At 39.9% G+C, this 14,667-nt stretch overlaps 1 protein-coding gene and 1 long non-coding RNA gene across 3 annotated transcripts in view; one reads left to right on the plus strand and one right to left on the minus strand.

Moving 5' to 3' along the window:
• Positions 1–1,470: 1,470 nt before the first annotated feature.
• On the minus strand, positions 1,471–2,586 carry LOC5513331. Of its 2 annotated transcripts, XR_007305270.1 has the most exons (3): positions 2,476–2,586; positions 1,997–2,120; positions 1,471–1,645 (listed from the first exon to the last, which is right to left on the minus strand). It is a non-coding gene; the product is annotated as an uncharacterized LOC5513331 (long non-coding RNA). The 2 variants fall into 2 exon arrangements; XR_007305269.1 differs by lacking the exon at positions 2,476–2,586 and having other exon boundaries at positions 1,997–2,456.
• Positions 2,587–6,683: 4,097 nt separating this feature from the next.
• The window catches only part of LOC5520247 (katanin-interacting protein), a 38,641-nt gene continuing 30,657 nt past the window's right edge, over positions 6,684–14,667 (plus strand). The window contains exons 1-15 of the mRNA XM_048719807.1: positions 6,684–6,985; positions 7,270–7,319; positions 7,848–7,930; positions 8,914–9,077; positions 9,152–9,215; positions 9,526–9,589; positions 9,727–9,781; positions 10,243–10,418; positions 10,711–10,773; positions 11,562–12,096; positions 12,579–12,612; positions 12,781–12,852; positions 12,958–13,028; positions 13,917–14,042; positions 14,186–14,229. Coding sequence (XP_048575764.1) covers positions 6,979–6,985; positions 7,270–7,319; positions 7,848–7,930; positions 8,914–9,077; positions 9,152–9,215; positions 9,526–9,589; positions 9,727–9,781; positions 10,243–10,418; positions 10,711–10,773; positions 11,562–12,096; positions 12,579–12,612; positions 12,781–12,852; positions 12,958–13,028; positions 13,917–14,042; positions 14,186–14,229 — 1,608 coding nt within the window. The 5' untranslated portion in view covers positions 6,684–6,978. The remainder of the gene's footprint in view (positions 6,986–7,269; positions 7,320–7,847; positions 7,931–8,913; positions 9,078–9,151; positions 9,216–9,525; positions 9,590–9,726; positions 9,782–10,242; positions 10,419–10,710; positions 10,774–11,561; positions 12,097–12,578; positions 12,613–12,780; positions 12,853–12,957; positions 13,029–13,916; positions 14,043–14,185; positions 14,230–14,667) is intronic.

The raw sequence follows: 14,667 nt of genomic DNA on the forward strand, positions 1-14,667 counted from the left end.
GTTTTTTGTTGTCCACCGTTGTTACCGTTGTTACCCCGGCCCTTTCTTTGGTTGTTTCTTCTGTTCGGCTGCCTCTTATCTGTATGGTGAATGGTTTCTGTCTGGCTCGAGTATGGTTTCCCGCTTATCACTTGTCGGTGAGTTCTTGAGATCTCGGCAGCTCGAAGGCTTTCCACCACCTTATCTAGGCTTGGCACCGGCCGTTCCCTTAAAAGGCGTTCACGTCCACTCTCATCGGTAGTACCTATGACTATCTGATCTCGGATGAGAGAGTCCTTCAAGTCACCGAACTCACAAGAGTTGGCTAGATGACGCAGGCGGACGACATATTCGTCGACGGACTCGGAGGGCTTCTGTGTTGCAGAGTTGAAAACAAACCGTTCTTACAGCACGTTGCGTTGGGGTACAAAGTATTTTCTAAGCTCTTCTATAATCCTCTTCGGGTCTTTCCTGTCGGCGTTGGTCAGGGTGGGTAATGAGTTCATTATCTTCTTGCTTTCAGGGCCCATTACAGTGCAAAGTGTTGCGGCTACTATTTCCTTGCCTGGAGGGGATGTCAATTTCGACCTTAGATCGGTAGCAATGGTATAATAGTCCCATGAGGATTCGAAGTCCCGCCAGTTCTCCACTACGTCTCCCTGTAACGACATTGGGGGTGGGGCTGGGATCTGATATGTAGCCATTACTGTAAATAAATTCGCACAATAACAAAGACAGAGTGATAATTTTAAGAAGTAAATAACGCTTAAAAAATATCTGAAAAATATGCGCGAAAAAACGTCGCGAAATCGCGAAAAAGATCGTACTAGAAAATTATAGCGTGCGCGGTATACCTGTGTTACGGTCCCAGGCCGCGCGCGGTCAAAAACGTCGATGGCACGTTTTATTTTCGTGAATGAAAACTTTTCAAAGCAATCGCCGAGTCTCTAAAAACGGCGCTAAACTACGGAAATCGGTACTTTTATCCACTCTAACTCACTGCAATAATTAGAGTTCTGTCTAACTACGGCAAGTGTCCATAAATACTTGTTTTGGGATGGAATTCCTCGCTTCTAGGGTTGGAATTTATGATGAATCTGCCGGCTTGTCGTAGTTTATTTCTGACAACGGTAAGCTTGTCTTTGTAAGCTTATTTACAGAAAATACTCTTTGAATAAATCAACTCAGCTGTTAAGTCGACGTAGATTGTACTTCCCAGTGTGTGGTAGCTTTCTGTGGTTCTTGTGTTTCTTTCCAGCTCGGTGAATTGAAGTCGGCGGTATGTTGTCCCTTGGCTTGAACTATACTCGCTGAAGTTTTTGTGCAGAGTGTCGAACGGATCGTGTCTCCCACAGTTTTTTTCCCTGTTTTTCTTCGGTTTGTCCAACGGAATGTCCCAGATAAAACGCTGACTTGTTTACTTGGATATTAGGCTGCTAAAAACTGATTTTTAGCGGGTCCTCAGGGCTGCCACCATATTGTACGACGGTCAAGTGCTAAGTGACTTTATTATCTCAAAACCATGACGTCATACAACGTCACGCAATCATACATAATACAACATTATACATATTATAAAAGGGTAGTTTACATTTCTTGTTGAGTTCTATGCACGCTAAACGTATCCACAGTCAAGGACATAGTTTCTGCAAACTTCGGAGGAAAGCTGAAAAAAAAAGATGTTGTTTGTTATGTTTTTTTTGTTGTTATGTTTTTTTTTGTTCACCCTTATGTTCATGATGGAAGCTCCTATAGGTACAATACAATATAGGTACTGCTATAGGGATTATGGTCCTTTCAACATTAGTTTGCAATGTTTATACTTTCAGATGCATCCAATACTAATGAATTGCACTGATGTGGATCTTGAAAACATGTAATTAAACAAAGCTTGTGTTCAAGCAATTTTTCAAATTTAAGGAATAATGTGATTAAAATGATTTCTTGTTTGATTGATGTCTGTACTAAAAAATAACATTTGACTATTCTATAAATAAACTGTTGCTTTTATGCTTACATTAAACAGTGCCATTTCAAAACATCTTTTGGGGTATCTTTCTGCCATATGCCTGTGCCTGAGCATCCATTTCTTTGCAGTACCAAAGCATCCTTCTATTGGGTTCAAATCTGGTGAATATGGTCTGGAAGAAAAAGATAGTAGAAAGATGATTGGTAGGAGGGTCTGAAGGAGCTCCAGGTTTTATACCCCCCCCCCCCCCCTTCAAAGAAAAAAAAAACTACCTGCTTCCAAAGTTTTGTATGAAATATTTTGTTATATACTGGCCAAGAACATACATGGAAGTTTGAGCATGTCACACAATTTGCTGGACAATATCTGATTGGCAGGTGGGCATTTGGCAATTTTGATCATATGTGTCTGATGACGGGCAGTAATTTCCAGCTTTGAATGTGTTATTAATTATGAATGTGTGAAAATATAGCATTGCTCAGAGAGAAAAAAAAGAATTTCGGTTGTAGAGCTAAATTGTTATTAACCTTATGATATTAAACAGTTACATAAATGCAATATCAGCATTGAAGATCCAGAGGTACTGTATTTTCCTTTTACATTTCACTTGCAAAAAGGCACCTGGAACAAACTTGGTCAAAATTGTATATGGTTGTGTATAGTGTGGATAGATGTGGATGGTGTGGATAAGCTGTGTATGGTGTGGATAGCTGTGGATGGCTGTAAATGGTGTGGATAGCTGTGGATGGTGTTGATAGCTGTGGATGGTGTGGATAGCTGTGGATGGTGTGGATAGCTGTGGATGGTGTGGATAGCTGTGGATGGTGTGGATAGCTGTGTATGGTGTAGATAGCTGTGTATGGCAGTGGATGGTCTGGATAGCTGTGTATGGTGTGGATAGCTGTGTATGGTGTAGATGGGTGTGTATGGTGTAGATAGCTGTGTATGGTGTGGATAGTTGTGTATGGTGTGGATAGCTGTGTATGGTGTGGATAGCTGTGTATGGTGTAGATAGCTGTGTATGGTGTGGATGGCTGTGTATGGTGTAGATAGCTGTGGATAGCTGTGGATGGCTGTGTATGGTGTAGATAGCTGTGTATGGTGTGGATAGCTGTGGATGGCTGTGTATGGTGTAGATAGCTGTGTATGGTGTGTATGGTTGTGTATAGTGTGGATAGATGTGGATGGTGTGGATAGCTGTGGATGGCTGTGTATGGTGTGGATGGCTGTGGATGGTGTGGATAGCTGTGGATGGCTGTGTATGGTGTGGATAGCTGTGGATGGTGTGGATAGCTGTGGATGGTGTGGATAGCTGTGGATGGTGTGGATAGCTGTGTATGGTGTGGATAGCTGTGGATGGCTGTGTATGGTGTAGATAGCTGTGTATGGTGTGCATAGCTGTGGGTGGCTGTGTATGGTGTAGATAGCTGTGTATGGTGTGGATAGCTGTGTATGGTGTGTATGGTTGTGTATAGTGTGGATAGATGTGGATGGTGTGGATAGCTGTGGATGGCTGTGTATGGTGTGGATGGCTGTGTATGGTGTGGATAGCTGTGGATGGCTGTGTATGGTGTGGATAGCTGTGGATGGTGTGGATAGCTGTGGATGGTGTGGATAGCTGTGTATGGTGTGGATAGCTGTGGATGGCTGTAAATGGTGTGGATAGCTGTGGATGGTGTTGATAGCTGTGGATGGTGTGGATAGCTGTGGATGGTGTGGATAGCTGTGGATGGTGTGGATAGCTGTGGATGGTGTGGATAGCTGTGTATGGTGTAGATAGCTGTGTATGGCAGTGGATGGTCTGGATAGCTGTGTATGGTGTGGATAGCTGTGTATGGTGTAGATGGGTGTGTATGGTGTAGATAGCTGTGTATGGTGTGGATAGTTGTGTATGGTGTGGATAGCTGTGTATGGTGTGGATAGCTGTGTATGGTGTAGATAGCTGTGTATGGTGTGGATGGCTGTGTATGGTGTAGATAGCTGTGGATAGCTGTGGATGGCTGTGTATGGTGTAGATAGCTGTGTATGGTGTGGATAGCTGTGGATGGCTGTGTATGGTGTAGATAGCTGTGTATGGTTGTGTATAGTGTGGATAGATGTGGATGGTGTGGATAGCTGTGGATGGCTGTGTATGGTGTGGATGGCTGTGGATGGTGTGGATAGCTGTGGATGGCTGTGTATGGTGTGGATAGCTGTGGATGGTGTGGATAGCTGTGGATGGTGTGGATGGTGTGGATAGCTGTGTATGGTGTGGATAGCTGTGGATGGCTGTGTATGGTGTAGATAGCTGTGTATGGTGTGCATAGCTGTGGGTGGCTGTGTATGGTGTAGATAGCTGTGTATGGTGTGGATAGCTGTGTATGGTGTGTATGGTTGTGTATAGTGTGGATAGATGTGGATGGTGTGGATAGCTGTGGATGGCTGTGTATGGTGTGGATGGCTGTGTATGGTGTGGATAGCTGTGGATGGCTGTGTATGGTGTGGATAGCTGTGGATGGTGTGGATAGCTGTGGATGGTGTGGATAGCTGTGGATGGTGTGGATAGCTGTGGATGATGTGGATAGCTGTGGATGGTGTGGATAGCTGTGTATGGTGTGTATGGTTGTGTATAGTGTGGATAGATGTGGATGGTGTGGATAGCTGTGTATGGTGTGGATAGCTGTGGATGGCTGTAAATGGTGTGGATAGCTGTGGATGGTGTGGATAGCTGTGTATGGTGTGGATAGCTGTGGATGGTGTGGATAGCTGTGGATGGTGTGGATAGCTGTGTATGGCGTATATGGTTGTGTATAGTGTGGATAGATGTGGATGGTGTGAATAGCTGTGTATGGTGTGGATAGCTGTGGATGGCTGTAAATGGTGTGGATAGCTGTGGATGGTGTGGATAGCTGTGTATGGTGTGGATAGCTGTGGATGGTGTGGATAGCTGTGGATGGTGTGGATAGCTGTGGATGGTGTGGATAGCTGTGTATGGTGTAGATAGCTGTGGATGGCTGTGTATGGTGTGGATAGCTGTGGATGGTGTGGATAGCTGTGTATGGTGTGGATAGCTGTGATGGTGTGGATAGCTGTGTATAGCGTGGATAGCTGTGTATGGTGTGGATAGCTGTGTATGGTGTGGATAGCTGTGGATGGCTGTGTATGGTGTGGATAGCTGTGGATGGTGTGGATAGCTGTGTATGGTGTAGATAGCTGTGTATGGTGTGGATAGCTGTGTATAGCGTGGATAGCTGTGTATGGTGTAGATAGCTGTGTATGGTGTGGATAGCTGTGTATATCGTGGATAGCTGTGTATGGTGTGGATGGGTGTGTATGGTGTAGATAGCTGTGGATGGCTGTGTATGGTGTGGATAGTTGTGTATGGTGTGGATAGCTGTGTATGGTGTGGATAGCTGTGTATGGTGTAGATAGCTGTGTATGGTGTGGATGGCTGTAAATGGTGTGGATAGCTGTGGATGGTGTGGATAGCTGTGTATGGTGTGGATAGCTGTGGATGGTGTGGATAGCTGTGGATGGTGTGGTTAGCTGTGGATGGTGTGGATAGCTGTGTATGGTGTAGATAGCTGTGGATGGCTGTGTATGGTGTGGATAGCTGTGGATGGTGTGGATAGCTGTGTATGGTGTAGATAGCTGTGTATGGTGTGGATAGCTGTGTATGGTGTGGATAGCTGTGTATGGTGTGGATAGCTGTGGATGGCTGTGTATGGTGTGGATAGCTGTGGATGGTGTGGATAGCTGTGTATGGTGTAGATAGCTGTGTATGGTGTGGATAGCTGTGTATAGCGTGGATAGCTGTGTATGGTGTGGATAGCTGTGTATATCGTGGATAGCTGTGTATGGTGTGGATGGGTGTGTATGGTGTAGATAGCTGTGGATGGCTGTGTATGGTGTGGATAGTTGTGTATGGTGTGGATAGCTGTGTATGGTGTGGATAGCTGTGTATGGTGTAGATAGCTGTGTATGGTGTGGATGGCTGTGTATGGTGTAGATAGCTGTGGATAGCTGTGTATAGCGTGGATAGCTGTGTATGGCGTGGATAGCTGTGTATGGCGTGGATGGCTGTGATGGTGTGGATAGCTGTGTATGGTGTAGATAGGTGTGTATGGTTTGGATGGCTGTGTATGGTGTAGATAGCTGTGGATGGTGTGTATCGTGTGTACGTATGGTGTGGTATGATACGGTATGATACACTATCTTATGATACACTTCAGGATGCGTACTTAAAGTAGTTACCCAATTTTGCGCAAAAAGTACCGAAAATGAATGGGTTAAACAATAAGAAAAAAAAATAATAATTAAAAAAACGCCTTTGACCTACCTGGGATCGAACCCGCCCTCAAGAACAAAACGGAAACCATACATTCAAATCACCCAGTCCGTATGGCAGCATATTGCTTTACAGAAGGCTGTAAACGCACAGCTCTGAGATATAGGATGAAAAAAATACAGGTTTATTTGGGCGTCTTGGATCTCTTGGGGGCTCGCTACGCTCGTGGCCGACCGCGGCAGAACCGCGTTTTGCGGAAAAAATCTTGGACGCGGTAGCCCCTGTTTTGCCGCGAAAAATGTTGCAATAATTTCGGTCATCACTGTATTTCGTGCGCCGTGACATCGTAGCGCATCGTCTCGTATTGTGTACAGTAGCGAAGAAAGAAGACGTTGTTTTGGTAACCGTTCTTTTGATATCATTTGAAATGCAAAAAACAAATAGAAAAACAGAGCCGCGTGGAATGCTGTTTATTTATATTACTAGTTTAATATTCATCCGTTATTCATGATAAGGCAGCATTGCCGAAACGTCGAAAAATGATGCTAAGTGATCAACTGTCGAGACAGAAACGAGGCAAGTGCCTGCCCCCATGCTGCACTGCAGGCGTGCGTAGTTACATTCCGAACAAGATGGCGGCAAAACAATCTCCCAGAAACGAGTCACAAACTATGCTAGCGACCGATATACGGTAAATTGTGCCGAAAAGCTCCGCTAGAGAGTGACGATCTTGCATTGGAAGAAGGAGAGGGGCGATAAGAAGATGGAAAGTAAGTGTATTTGTTTTATACGCTTATTTTAGCTTGAAAACGATCAAGTCTGTTCAAGTCCTTTTAAATGGACGAAAGGCTGCCTTTCACACTTTTCTGTATTTCTCTTACAAATGGTGCTCTACTGAAGGTAAAACTGATTGATTACTGTAAGGAGTACGAAAAAATTAGAGGCAGTTAACTGAGTGCTCACAACCCAGGCACCTGTTAACTTTTATGTTTTTGTGATGACAACAGTGTTTGTGGCGAATTTTCAAATTGCACCCAAATTTTACCTTTTTTAGAGGACAAATGGCAGCGATCGAAAGGAAAACCCTTCAAGCCAGCACACGAGGTGAGTATAACTGTAATTAGATATTGCAATTCTTCTGTAAATAGCGGTACTATTGGGAGAGATAGGAAATAAAAATTTTTTACTCAATTTTTGCCAACAAATTCTGTCTTCTCAATTGTTAAGCTTTAAATCAACACAAGGTTGAAATAGTTGTATGAGACTCTGTGTAACAGACTAATTGCGCTGATGTTTCAAGCATTAGTCCTTTGTGCCAGCTATGTATGTAGACTAGCTATATATGGTTGTATACGTAAACCACCTATTTTTTCTACAGCTTGTCTTTAGTTGTCTTTTTAGTTTTACCATCCTAATTGCTTAATTGCAATTATTTGAAAACGGTTTATTTACAGAAAAGTAATGTTGTTGGGTAACATTTTTAACATTAGCCCATTTTTCTTTTTCTCCAATGAAGGACTAAGGATCAAAATCTCAGTGAAAGCAATCTGTTGTCCTCAATTTTATAGACCACCAAAGCTTTTGTCCACTAGAGCTTATGTTCTTATTCTAGTATGTTTTTGATATTTGCAGCCTGTATCAGGGGTACCTGCTGCTAAAGAAGTGATCCCACCTGGCTATGAGGAATATCTTCTGCTGCTACAGCAAAGAAATAGGTCAGTCAGGGGGAGGCATTTCATGCTTTTCTTATCATAAGCTGTACAGTACCTATGAAAAACAATAACAGGGATTGAACAGAACTGAAAATAATTGTATCCAGCTTCTAGATGGGACATGGACAAAAGAATGTTTGATAAGATAATTTTCTAAACAAAAGAATGTTTGATAACACGATGTTAATAAGGGCTAGAGAGATAAGAGCAGTTAGCCACATATACATATTACATAAAGTAAAATGATGGTTGAAGGCTTTCATAGAAAGTGCTCAATACTCGAAAGTAGAGCGGTGTATAGTGTTGGTTTGAGAAAAATACAAACTACATAGGTTTCCCTACAGGTCTGTTTCGTGGTTGCCCAGGGATGAGTGGGCAACCACGAAACAGACCTGTAGGGAGACCTATGTAGTTTGTATTTTTCTCAAACCAACACTATTACATAAAGTATATAAGCTGACTACTATACATAAAGTATATAAGCTGACTTCTATACATAAAGTATATAAGCTGACTTCTATACATAAAGTATATGAGCTGACTACTGGCAGCTTTTTATTCTTTGTATTCTTTTCATATACTCCTGAAGTAAAGACACAAAAAAGAAAAAATGAAAACACTTCTGTATGCTGTTGTAAAATCAACACTTAAATGACAAAACACATATATATTTTTACATGCACAAAGATTTTTAGCAACAGCATATCCAGGAGTAACAGGAGCAGACTCAAAAGAACCTTTCAATGCATTTTTTTCTTGTATTTTAGATGTCTCATATATTTACGGTATTTTTGGCCTGGGCCACCCCCCTGGCTACGCCCCTGTCTAGCTCTCTGCAATTTTTGATACACACATGGCTTGTGCTTTGAAGATACAGCTCAATAATATTTTATTGTTATCCATATATAATACCAGATAATACTACAGTACAGTTGCTAGTGATTGAACATTAAAGTCTCATACACAACTTTTTTCTTATGACTTAGGCTTTTAAAAAGGCTCAAAGAGAAAGATGAACAACAAATTGAAATAGAGAAAAAAGAGCAAGGATTCTCCATCTATGTAAATGGGGCCAATACTGGTATTGTTGGACCACCGGTCACTGCCTCACCCAAGAGTAGATGCACCTCAAGGCAAACCAAGACTGCAGGTATTGTATTATAATTCTGTGGTTAAACACCTTGATACTAATAATTAAATTAAAGTAGTGATATTTTATTTTAGATACTTACAGTGAGCGAAAGAGGGTGCTTCAGCAAGAACTGCAATATTTGGAGAGGGAAGCAGGGTAAATAAATATAGATGAATAAAGTATAATTAGTAGGAACTATAATCACATTTCTTTGGGATTTTATTTATTTTTTGTTTTATATTGACAGATTTATTGGAAAAATAATAGCAATTTTTTTGCACAGTGGGTTTTCCAGACTTTGTTCAATTTCAAGCTTTTGGATAAACCTAAGGTTTTAACATAATGAAATTACACTAATAATGTTCTAAATTTTAAAGCAAAATACACACAAAACAATAATGTTGGAAAGGTTTTTGTCTTATTTTGAAGCTAATGTTAAAAATATTAATCTAAGTATTTTTTTTAGTGAACTGAGAGTGAAAACTGCTCCTGATCAAACAGTTTCTGCTGCAAGGAAAGGGTGGGACCCTGTAAGTACCTAAAGACACTTCACCACTTAGATTACACCTGCTAGCAAAGGTCTCTCAATGTGACTATAAACAAGGCTGTGTGCATTCTCAATTATGTCTCAGTCATTACAAAAATAATTGGTCTATTTACTTTTCAGGGGGCTCTTCAGATAAAGACAGAAAAAGGGCCAAGGGTCAAGATCAGGGCACCAGGTATTACTTCCTCATTAATGTCTTCAATGTTTAGTCCAGTACAGAGCACCAGAGTGTGTTAATGTCTTCAATGTTTAGTCCAGTACAGGGCACCAGGTATTACTCCCTCACCTTCTTGGTGTGTTGATGTCTTCATCTATGCTTAGTTCAGTAAGAAACGTCAGAGGTCAGCATGACCAAAGACCAGTGTGTTGTTGAACCAGAGTAGTGAGCAGATTCTTGCTGCAGACTGAGGGGTATCTTGTTCAATAACTCTTTTGCTCCTAGGGCATATGCTCAAAATATCAGCGCATATGTACTCTGTTTAACTTTTTTATTTGTTTATAGCTTCCTTTGTCATTTGACTGATCTAGCATTCATTATTATACTCCTTTATTGTTGAGATAATTATATGAGCTTGTAAAAGCTAAGCACAGCTTGTATACTGTAAATCGCCAATTTTAACTTCTTACAAATTATAGGAAAACTATCTGGGAAATATAGTGAAGACTTTGAGTCTTTAGCTATTGAAGATGATGATGAGGATGATGGTAGTGATAATGATGATGATGATTATCTTGTGGCATCTGGTAACATGAGCTCAGATGATGAAGATGAAGAACCAGATGAATTGACTCTCAGTTTTAATGATGTAGAGGTGAGTAGAATTATAGATCATAATAATGTAAAGGTATACAGAATTCAATGGCATACAGTACGGTACAGTATTTTTAAAATGACATACACAATTCTATTTTCATGCCAAATTCATAACGTACTGGATTAAAGGGCATACTCGATAGCCTGAACCATAGATAACTTCACCATCCTTCTTTCTCGAAGTGATTTCTCTTTGACAGGACAAAACAAAAAAGTCCATAGCAAAATAACTTAAGAACTGTATGCAGAACTAATATTTGAATACACTAATCTAACGCTCTTTGTTGCAGACTTTAAGAAAATCTCTAGAAGCTGATCAGAGCATAAGACAAAGCATTGAGGCAGCAAAAATGGTAAATTGTAATTTAAGAACAAGGGTGTAATGGGTGCAAAGTTGTAAATGTGTAAAGTACTTATCCTTAACCTAATGTAGAGCTCTACTAACACTCAAACTTGGCTGCATTTTTTACAAGGCTGGATCATTAGCCGAGTGCTTAGAAAGTTACAGTATGTGGGTCTCCAACTTGTAAAAGTGTTTCAGTGGGAGCAGGTTGTCCATTACCTCCCCTGGGCACTCCCCTCCCCTTTCCTGCCAAAATGTTGCTCATTTCTTATTGAAGGATCAACAAATATTACCTTTTTTGACATGACGGAAAAACATGATGTGACGCTTTAAGTAAGTCTATTTCACATCGAAAAAGGCGAAGAATTTCTCTGAGTACTTAGTACAACTTATAGCAAACAAAATATCAAGTGTGACCTTTTTTAAATTGATATGGCTTTTTGTAAAGTGTCATTGAAATTTGAGCTTTTCGTCCCCGAGCTGATACACAGGGCAATGACTATCAAGGAAAAATTATCTTAAAAAGCCAAAATCTGGTTAAGTGCACTTCAGCCTCACGTTATTTGTGTTTTTAAAATCAGTCTGTAATACAAGGAACCTATAGCCACTGAAGAAATTGTGTCTTATTTCTATGTATTCTGGAATTGCATGTTTTCCAGGTTTTTCTGTCAAGTCACCTTTTTCCTTATATATGTTACCCTGCGCACCCCAGGATACACACCTGCTTCCAGTATATGTCATTGATTGATTAGGTAGACTATTGTTCAAATAGTTAAATTTTGATCTTTCATATTACAGAGAATTCAATATGAGAAAGAAGCAGGGGAAAGTGGTTCTGAGGAGGAGGAAGATGAAATTGAAGAAGAGCTAGAATTGGCCAAAGAGAGTTTAAACCTCCATGATAGCTACAATATTGAAAACCTACCACAACTTAGGCCCATTGGTGCCGCAGCCACAACTAGTACTGCACCATCAAATAGTAAATGTGGAAGAGAGAATGATATCTCCATATCACAAGAAGACTCTTCTAGCTTTATCAAGGAGGAAAAGAAAGGGCGCAAATCATCAAGTACTAAAAGAAAGGATAGTGATAGCATACCCATTACGATGTCACAAGAAGGCTTGTCTATGAATTCAGTTAAGGAGGCCAAAAAGGATAATGATAGCATTGTTACAGGCCCTGTGGTTATGCCTGGTGCAGATCCTACAGTGATGTCTCCTGGGACTGTTCTCAGGGAGAAAACATTTGTCAAGGAATCTGGTAAGAAGAAGGAGAAACACCCTTATGGTCCTGATGAAGATTTGATTGTTCTCAGCTTCTCGTCCACGGCAAGTGAGTAGCAAGTTTTCCCATATAATATCAATGTTTTTTAATATTGAGATGCCTATATTTCAAATAAGGTCCAGCCAAGAATCTACTTATAACACACATTAGTACTGTTAGGTTCTTTGGCATAAAGAGCTGGTAATCCAGCCTAGGGTAATGTTAAAATTAAAAGTTAAACAATTTTAATAGTAACTCAGTCACATTAGAGCTTTCTTGTAACTGTTTGAAGTTGACCATTTTCACAACCATCTCGTGTGTTCCTTTATTCTTAGAACTACACTATATTGCCAATTACCATTTGCACTGACAATAGTTTTGAAGTATTTGCAGATATCTGCACTGTATTTTCCCCATACTGTTATTTAGTCAATGCTTGTTATTTTGCTTTTTTATAATGCTGTAGATTATTGTAAAACTTTAGAATTATTATAATTGACCTACAGTACACTATATACAGTATCAATAATTATCTAATGCTCATCTTGCAGAGAAAAAGAAAGAGCGAGTGCTGTCAGCTTCAAGGTAAGTAATCTTTTTGTACTAAAATACATGTTATTATTCTTGTTATAGTTAAAAAATAAAATATTATTTGCGTGCCTTCATTGAGTTTTGAATTTAAAATTCACAGAATTATATATAAACTCTAGAAAGCTTATACAGAGATGGCAAATGTTTTTTTGTCTATTACAGAAGAAAACAAGGGGCTGAGGATGTGATTTTAACAAAAGAGAATCCAATTCCTTTCATAGACAATCCCAAAAGGTACAGTGTACTACTTCTTTTTCTAATAAAAACCAAGGCAAAAGTTTGATGAAGTGATTCTGTTAGTGTGGCCAAGTCTTTGTTGAGCATTTTTTTTTTATTTAGTTGCAATGGAACAACAACCTTAGTATCAAATCCACATTCAAGTACTCAAGCCACTCAAGAACTAAAATCTGGTAAGTCTGGGGCCGGTTGCACAAAGCTTGGTAAGTCTTATCCATCTTATCCAGCCCATAAAACGTATCCAAGTGGCGTGATTTGGTTGCACAAAGCCCGAATAAAAGTTATCCAGCAGTTAAAGTTACAGTATCACGATGATAGAGGTCGGATAAAATCTTATCCACCGAATAAATGTGAAAAAAACAAAATGGCGTCTTGCTTTTTAATTTATTGTTAGAATTTAGATTAATTTAAGACGCAGTGCAAGTTGAAACACATGCAAACGACGAATTTTACAGTTGGTAGATTTACAATAAACTACGATCTTATATGCAGCTCTGGCAGGACTGGAATCAAACTGTTCTGTCTAGAAATGTGACTCCCAAAGATAGGAAGAAGCTAAACACTATCCCCTGTGATCATTCCATGATTTCCATGTGCTTTGCCTCGAAAAACTGTTTGGTTTCTGGCACTTTTTGAAGCTCTTGCTTTCTCCGCCATTTTTTTTAAGGAAAACATTGTGCGCTTTGCATATTTACCATTGAAACGGGAAGCCATTTAGTGATGGCTATTCAGCGGATACATAGTTATCCAGCATTTTATCCATGCTTTGTGCAATGCTGTTTTATCCGCAAGATAACTATCCACTGGATAAGTATTTTATCCGGTGGGTAGCCCCTATTCAGTGGATAACTTATTCAGGCTTGGTGGTTTTACCCGTTGTGTGCATAGTTTTACAGTATGTATGGTAAATGGGCTCAGCTACTGTAGTTACCCATAAAAGTCCAACACATCACCCCTTATTTGGTGAACAGCAATACTCAATATTATATCAGCAGTTGATCTTATTCACTGTAAATTGTGAATGTTTTTAGCCTCATACATAGTACCAATTTCTACTCTAGTACCTAGCAGTAAAAGAAGTCGTCCTTTGTCTGCTACAAGAAGAACCTCTCCTAACATGGTTACCAAGCCAGAAGACAACGTGGATGAAGTACTCAAAGCGATGCAAGAGGAAAACAAGGAGATAGGTGAAGTTCGCTAAATACTGTACAAAGTGGCTTTTTCACTGTAGTTGGTACTGTCAGTATACATGCCATGTATTGGTGACATTATTTTAAGCATTTCACACAATTTTTATATCTTGCTCAGACCATTATACCTTCTCTTTCAGAGTCTGTCAAGAGCAGATTTCACACAGCACCTGAGAAATCACAGGTATAAAATGAAATTGCAGATTCATGTTTTTTACATACTTCATTAACACCACCAAATTAATAGATAACTTCCAGAGTTTGGTGACTGATTGGTGTAAGAGTTCTAACATTGATGTTTTAGAATAATGTTTTAGATTGTGCAGCAAGGGTGTGTTTCAATAATTAAATACAGTACCCGTTCTCTGTATTTACTGGTAGTTTCTGATGTACTCTATTACTGTAAGAATCCTAGTACCCGATGATGTACCTATACTTTACTATATATCAACCCATGAAATATAGCAATCATGAGAGAACATCTCTTCCATTCTTTGTAATTACTGGTAGTTACTGATGTACTCTATTACTGTAAGAATCCTAGTACCCGATGATGTACCTATACTTTACTATATATCAACCCATGAAATATAGCAATCATGAGAGAACATCTCTTCCATTC

This window comes from Nematostella vectensis, chromosome 12 (genome assembly GCF_932526225.1).
Source record: "Nematostella vectensis chromosome 12, jaNemVect1.1, whole genome shotgun sequence".
NCBI lineage: Eukaryota > Metazoa > Cnidaria > Anthozoa > Actiniaria > Edwardsiidae > Nematostella > Nematostella vectensis.